This window comes from Cariama cristata, unplaced genomic scaffold, assembly GCF_000690535.1.
Source record: "Cariama cristata isolate BGI_N322 unplaced genomic scaffold, ASM69053v1 scaffold27958, whole genome shotgun sequence".
In the NCBI taxonomy this organism is placed as follows: domain Eukaryota; kingdom Metazoa; phylum Chordata; class Aves; order Cariamiformes; family Cariamidae; genus Cariama; species Cariama cristata.
This window is the reverse complement of record NW_009630089.1, coordinates 29007-36771: the sequence shown is the minus strand read 5'-3', so window position 1 is coordinate 36771 and position 7765 is coordinate 29007. Positions and strand designations below refer to the sequence as shown.

The window sequence follows — 7765 nt, the reverse complement described above, 5'->3', positions numbered from 1 at the left end:
GAATGGACGAAGCGGTGGTGGGAGATGAAGTAAGTTTGAGAAACAAAGAGGATTTTTTGCAAATGAACCTGCAAAACCCAACCCTTTGTAGTTACTCAATATATCGAGGTGCCTGTGCCCCCATAAGGGAAGATCTGCTTCTCGGGCTGTTTCTACAAAGCCTGGTAGACTGCTGGCTAGAAACACCCAACGTGGTGCAGACAACGTCCCACAAGCCATGTATCCCCATTAGCACTGTGTACAGCCCCCGACAGTTTACCCTGCCTCTCACCAGACTTTCTCTTCATTTCTAATGTCACCTTCTCTGGTAAAGACAGCTCATGGCCTTCACGCGGGATGTTCCAGATCCCAGGATCAACATTGCCGTCTCCCCAATGCATGCCTCAAGACATCTTTGTAGCTTAAGTACAGCCCTTCCCCGAGTATCATCAGGCATATGCTCCGGTTTGTTCCCCATCTCCTTAAGGACGAGTGGAAAGTCAAAGTCAAGTTCACTGTACTTGCCAGCCTGAGAAGCATACAGATCTCAGTCTACCAAATACCTGTGCACATTTTTCTGCTTTGTGTTTTCTCCTCATTCTAGAGTGGTTTGGAGGCAAATTGTCTGAAAGACCCCAAACTGATTGTTTCCTTTCTTATGTATTAAGATGCCACCTTTCTTGGTCAAGAAAATAACGGTTCCCTTGGCAAGTAACATCCAGAGATGCCTTTTCAGATTATGCCCACCAGCCAATCTATTTTCAGCACCTTGGAGGTCAAAATTAAAAAGGGTTTGATTCAGACTGGAGTCTGCTATTTCCCGGGTTGGTTAACATGGGGGCAGAAAAATGTGAAGAAACCAAACAAGTCCCACACTGAAAATGGAGTCTGCACTCTAACACGAACACAGTGAGCCTTCATCAGCAAACAAAATTCATAATAAAACTTGGTATAAGCAAGCCTCCTGACCCACTGTAAAAACCAGTCAGCTTCGATTTATTCAAAAGTAGCAGAGATGTCAGAGAACCGGAGAATGACAAATTGTTCAGGGAAGCTTATCACATCTGTTGTAGCAGCACTGCAAAGCTCTCTGCTGGAACAAGACCTTGAAATACAGGTTTACGGAAAATATTTCCATGCAAACTTATCACATATTCAGAATTTAGAGCATGGGTTTGTTTCCATAGTACTGCTCAGGAAACATGATCTCAGGAGAGGAAAATAAAGAGAAACCTCGTCTCCAGCCCAGTGGCACAGCAGAACATAGACCTTTTGGGTCACCCAGTCTCTGCAGGCACTTACCCAGCACAAAAATGCAAGTATTAGTCTCCAAACTCAGGATGACCCAGGGCATGAGGTGTGTGTGTGAAGCTCCTGTCTTGTAGGTTATTTCATACCCCTAATTACTCCCTGCATACTCTGCTATCACACAAATCCCTTCCTTGCACTATCGGTTTCAAAGCAGCTTCTTCTCTGTGGTCTCCAGCTGCGGAGCAGTAGTGATTTGGGGTTGCTGGGAGCTGTATGGGCTGCTTCTGTTTGGAACGGAGAGAGGTGCCCATACAGATCAGACAATACAGATAAAGAGTGGAGTCAGATTATTTTTCCTTATTAACTATTAACAGAAATCCTGTGTTTTTCCTTCATTCTCAGGAGAGAAATAGTTGGCGTTGTTGAACCAGTCCCTCATGATGAAACCTATTGTGACCCTGCAGTGTTGTTTCATGTGGCCAATGATTACTCATTCATAAGGTAGCCCAGTGTTTAATTCATGACTTACATTTCGGGTACAGAACAAGCCCCGACTACCTCAAACATCTACTGGAGAGTCTCAGGACACAACCTTATTTTGTTTAAAGTCCTCACTGAAGGACACTGATTTCAGTGGAAGTTTTTCTGTGGACATCAGGAGCTGCTCCATAGCAATCTCTGAGCAGCGAGGAGGCTGCTGAGCTTCTTGTCGAGAGGAGAAGGTTCGTGCTGCCATCCAACTGGCGAGAGCACATCTGTATGAGGTGCTTTCCCCTTGGGGAGGCAGCGTTCTCCATACCACCGTCACTTGGGCCATGCACATGTAGCCCTGAAGCAACTAACTCTGGACATCCCTCTGTGTCCCAGCCGTCTCATTTTAGAGAGCTCAGCCAGAGCAGAGAGTTGGGCCTTAAAAACTTTACTGGCTCCTGGTTCACGTGGTGGTAACCAGATTTGAGGCCTTTTTGCTGCATTTGATCCTGGCATTTTGTTAAATCTGAGTTAGCATAGGCTATAAATACCAGCTGGCCGCTCTCCCTGCAGTGCAGCCTCCCAAGCAGGAGTGCCGGCTGACACAGCAGAGCTTTCCAAAGGCCAAGGGCTTGTGGGTTTCCTTGCCAGATGACTAACAAAACCTGTGCCTTCCTTCTCCTTGGCCTTCCTTTAGGTATTACACCCGGACCATCTATCAGTTCCAGTTTCAGGAGGCACTGTGCAAGGCTGCTAACCATACCGGCCCTCTTCACACATGTGACATTACCAACTCCACAGCAGCTGGTCAGAATTTGAGGTAACAAAGCAAATTTCTCACATGTAATAAATCAGAGTATAACAAAACCTAATTCATCTTTGAGCGCTTCTGGAGTCCACGAGGTTGCATCAAGAATGAACCTAGCTTGAAAATTTAGCATATATCTACTCAGTTTATTTTGACACATTGACTAAGTTTATATCCACTGAGGATCTAAACATCAAAGGTTGAATTGCCTGTTAATGGGAAAATAGTTTATTTTTATTAATAGGAATGATGGGAGGAAGGGGGGAATTCAGAAGCAGAAAAGAAAACTTTGATACCTAGATGGAACATGGCAATAACATATATTACTTCTCCTTCCCCACACACAGAAAATTGCTTGAATTAGGCAGATCCAAGCCCTGGACTCAAGCACTGGAAAGCGTAACAGGAGAGAAATACATGAATGCAACACCCTTGCTCCACTACTTTGAACCTTTATATAAGTGGCTGCAAAAAAACAATTCTGCCAGATACATTGGTTGGAAAACAGACTGGGCTCCATGTACGTACAGCTTGTGGGTGAATTAAGGACACTCACTAGTCCTCACAACCCTTGATCAGCAAAGTCCCTCTCTCTTGTAGCTGTTGAAGGCTCTTCTTAGGGAAGAACAGTAAGTTTTACTCATGGGAAGGTAGACTGACTTCCTCATGGTCAAAGCTGGAGAAGTCAACACATATGAGGTTTGTCACAGCCTCACCCAGTTTTCAGAAATAGAGTTTATTTTTTTTAATAGTGGCAGTGCTAAGAGTGTGGGATGGCTGTGCAGAGGGAAGAAAGACCAGAGGCTTGGACATGTGTGACGCTTGCCTGAGAGGGATGTCCCTGTTCTGCCAGGCTGGGAGCCAGCAGTCCTGGGAGCCAGAGGACCCTGAGCTGAGGCCGTAGGGGCAAAGCAGTACAGAAAAATTACTAGTATTCTTTTAGCTGTCATGTGCTAGTTAATGAAGGGAGCTCAAGGGGAGGAAAAGGAGGAGACCATGGAAAAATGTGTTTTTCAGCCTATTGTGGAGACACTGAGTGTTGAACGACTCAGGTTATATATGTGTAATCACTGTCAGTACTGGTGAACACCGTAACTCTTACAGTGCTGTGCCAGTCTCTAATGGTGGGATTCACCTAACTGGACACGAATATCTGCATCTGAGCTGCTCATTCCCAATGGTGGGAAAGAGGCATTTCCTTCGGGAAATGTCTAAAGAAGACCAGAGGACTGCACTCTAGATGTGCTTGCTCTTTCTGTCTACTACAAAGCCAGACTTGGGTGACTAACAGCTCAGATGTGGACGTTTGCAGTAGAGGTGACTGAAAGGAAACACGATGAATCCCACCAAGCTGGCCAGGGGAACCAGAGGAACCTGTAAGGAAACTCTAGCCATCCCAGCATTTCCCAGGGACAGACTTTCTGTTGCTGGGGCTCTGATACAGCCCTTGTTTCTTTTTAAACCAGATTCTGGCAATGGCATCAAAGTGCGCATCAGTCTGAAGTCAGCACTGGGGGACCAGGCGGTAAGTGTCTTTGCGCTGTGACACTCTTCCCATTGCTCGGGCAACGGAGATGTTGTGCTAATGGCTCTCAGAAAATAACGGAGGGGATAGCTGATCTTTGTGTCTGAAGAGAGGGATCAGCTCAGGTGAGGGGTTATCACATAAAAGATGTATTGTCTGAGTTTGTGGTCAAGACTCCTTCTACAGTTAGTAGAGGGACCTCTCCAGGGAGTGATCCCACCCGTTTTAAGAAAAACATCTCAGCTAGATGAGTTGAGTTATTCTGTGGAGATACCACTCGTTTTTTACTTGCTACAGCAAGGCTTGGAGGGCTAGCATAGGGGAACCCATGTACCTGAAAACAGCTATATTTTTCCCAGCCATGCTGATGTGTCTACATAATGCCTCTACCTAATTTCTTCTAATTTCCATTATCATGGCTATGGTGGCTGCCTTTAGAAGTTATTATTAGAGCAGCCACTTTAAATGTGGAGCTAATGCAGAGGGGCTGAACTCCCCTCTTTATTCTCAAATGCTCTGGATTTCACACTGAAGCACTTCTGTCAGCATTCCTTTGTAGATTTTTTGTTTGCCTGTTTGCTGTAATCTTTCCAGGCCCTGATATATTCAGCTCCCTCCCTGCCCTTCAACCCTTATGCAGAGACAGCTTTGTTATTAAGATTGCGGGGGGCCGTGCAGCTGCTTCTGTTTCAAACAAGTAGAAGGGCTTTCATTCCCAAGAGCTTGTCTGCTTTCCCCAATTATACCAGCTGGTCCAATAAAATGTTTTACAGCAACTGAAAAAAAGTCATCAAAGCCAAAGATGGCTTTTAAGATTTTAAAGAGAGCATTGGCGTAGCCCATCTGCTTAACCCAGGCTGAAAATTTGCTCCTTATTCTAGCTGTGCCTTTTTATGCTAATCTCACAGAGGCGGTGCAGAAGGCTTAAGTGCAGACACTTCATTCCTCTTAATAGCCATTTTCACCTTGCAGAGCATTAGTAATTTTCCAAGAAGGAGTACGTCATCAGGTAGGTCATTTAGACTTGCGCGTCGGAGCCTGTTGGGCTGGCAAGGACGCAATACCATAGGCTCATTTGTCATATGAATTGATGCTCTCGCTTCTATCACTCTCTCACATGTAAGCCCCATGGGAGTTTTATTGCTTCCTAGACCGCTGAGTCGAGGTAGATACAATCCAAAACTGATATCAGCAGCATGAAAAGGTTCCATATTACAACACATTTATTAGTCATTATGGTTAATGTTTAGCTTAATACCATTTTTATACCTGCCTTTTGCCATCATAGTCTTTTGTTGTGCAATTGAGCAGCTGTAAAACAATCTCATACAGATTACTTAATTTGAATTATTGTATGGACGGTAGGTTCCTAAGCTCTGAAGAGCAAGCCATGCGTTTTCCTCTCAAAACCAGTCCGTGTCACCAACTTGCAAGAAACCTTTCCCATTCAGTATCTTTCTGCCTCCCCACAAATTTCCCTTATGCCGGGCTCCTGGGAACATGACTCTGAATAAGTTCAGCTTTATGGGGAGTGGCTGAGGGAGCTGGGGGGGTTTGCTCTGGAGAAGAGGAGGCTGAGGGGAGACCTGATCGCTCTCTACAATGACCTGAAAGGAGGGGGTAGCCAGGTGGGGGTCGGCCTCTTCTCCCAGGGAACTGGTGACAGGACAAGAGGGCATCGTCTGAAACTGCGCCAGGGGAAGTTCAGGCTAGAAATGAGGAGGCATTTCTTCACAGAAAGGGTCGTTAGGGATTGGAATGGCCTGCCCAGAGAGGTGGTGGAGTCCCCATCCCTGGAGGGGTTTAAGACAAGACTGGAGGTGGCACTTAGTGCCGTGGTCTGGTTGACATGGGGGTGTTGGGGCAAAGGTTGGACTCGATGATCCCAGAGGTCTCTTCCAACCAAATCGATTCTGTGATTCTGTGAATGCTGATATGCCAGCAGCGGGTAATGGTACGTGCATGAACTGGCATAGAGAAAAGGCAGGGAGAGCCTCGGGCAGGAATCTCAGCCCAACTACACGGAGCAATATGTTTTGGCTGCTTGACGTGGCTCACAGCGCACAGAAGCTGGGAACCCGGTGCAACTGTTTGTTTAAGATGTATTTCAAGCTGCTTTGCACCGTTAGGACAGCAGAAAGCATCCTGAGTATGCCAGCAAATCCTTTTGTATTTCTATTCTTTAGCACTGGATAAAGCAGAAAGGGAAAGATTCCCCCCCCTCTTCTGCACCGGGGCGGTAGCGGGGGCAGCTGCAGCTCAGGCAGGCACTCCTGCACCTCTCAGCTACACACCCTGGCTGTTACCGGCTGGGAAGTTTCAACAGCCCAAAGTTCTGGCAAATTAAGCACCCAGTCTCATGGATGGGCTTATGCCAGCTGTACCAGAGCGTGGGCTGCTGCAATTAGCCTGCTAATTGTTTTCAGGCTGATGAGATTAAATCTGGAGCAGTAGCATTGCTGGATCACCAGTGTAGCTGATGAGGCTGAAACATCGGGAGCTTTGCTTCAGCTAGGGCTTTATGAAAGTGTCCTCCTAAGGGAAACTGCTGCAAGACCCCCACTGAATCACTTGGGGTCTGCCTTATTTAAAGTACAGGGTTCCAGGAGTGTCAGTCCCCTGACTGCCGCTTGAAAACAGGACCCCTCTTCAAATAGTGATTCAAAATTCCCCACTGGGTCGATGTCGTATGTGTGATTACATTGCAAAAGGCTGGCACGCAAGACAGCGTTAGGGAATGGAGAGCTGTCAGCCTGCAGGCGTTTAGATGTATTTTACAATGGAAAATCCTTTTTGAATCAGAGGCCAGACTGACACTATCTTTCAAGTCATGCGTGGGATCTTGGAGGGAACACGCTATAATAGAGGAGAGGCGCTTGGCAAAGTTCATTTCGCACTGAAAGCAAAGCAGCCTCTGTAACGAACAGCGAGCCCCAAGGCAGGTTTCTGAGATGCCTAGGGAAGGCGTGTGGGCAGTCATTACTCCAACACAGAGCAGAAGCCAGCCAGGTACTTCCCATCCACACAAACAGTAATGGTATTTATAAAGGCACTTGAGAAGGCACAGTGGCAATTAAAATACATTAGACTGAAAAAGACAAAGTACACGCTACGGAAACGAATAAATGATTAAGAAGCTAAGATGCTAAGTACAGAAAGCAGCAGTAATCAAGCTCAATTAGATCTTGGTTAAAAAAAAAAAAAAGGCACTGCAGAGCCTAAAGATGTTGAGGATAAATGAAAAAATTGAGAACCTCCCCACAACAGCATTGTAGGCTGTGATGGCGAACACTGCCAGCTGCCGGAGATAACATCGGTACCAGCGAGGAGTGGTTCAGCACGGGGCTTTGCTTGCCGATGGGCGAGCTGGAGAAAGCTGGGGACATTTGCAAGGCAAAAGTGATTCACAGCTTCAGCCCTTGCTAGCGGGAACAGCCAGAGTTGGGACAGCCCCTGCCCTCCACGCTCCGCGGGGGCTGCTCGGCCAGCAGTGGCTTTGGGTCACCGGGGGCCTGATCCTGCACCGGCTGACAACAACGGACTTTCTGCTGTTTCCTCGCATGTATTTCTCTCCCTTCATTTTAGATCAGTGTCAAGAGAACAGGGTTGAAAATTGTAGGTGGGTTTTATAAAGCCTGTTAGAACAGAGCTGCCTTCTACCACACCTTCCTGAATGATACTCGAGAAAGGAACTGTGTGAAACTATCACTGAGAGCATTTACAGGCATTCC

The 7765-nt window shown here is 46.6% G+C and overlaps 1 protein-coding gene across 1 annotated transcript in view; it reads left to right on the top strand.

Moving 5' to 3' along the window:
• ACE2 (angiotensin I converting enzyme 2) overlaps positions 1-7765 on the top strand; it is a 25026-nt gene that overhangs the window by 12977 nt on the left and 4284 nt on the right. Inside the window, 5 exon segments of the mRNA XM_009705393.1 lie at positions 1-29; positions 1633-1731; positions 2399-2521; positions 2857-3029; positions 3976-4034. The exon segment at positions 1-29 is cut by the window's left edge and continues 13 nt beyond it. Of these exon segments, the coding sequence (XP_009703695.1) occupies positions 1-29; positions 1633-1731; positions 2399-2521; positions 2857-3029; positions 3976-4034 (483 nt within the window).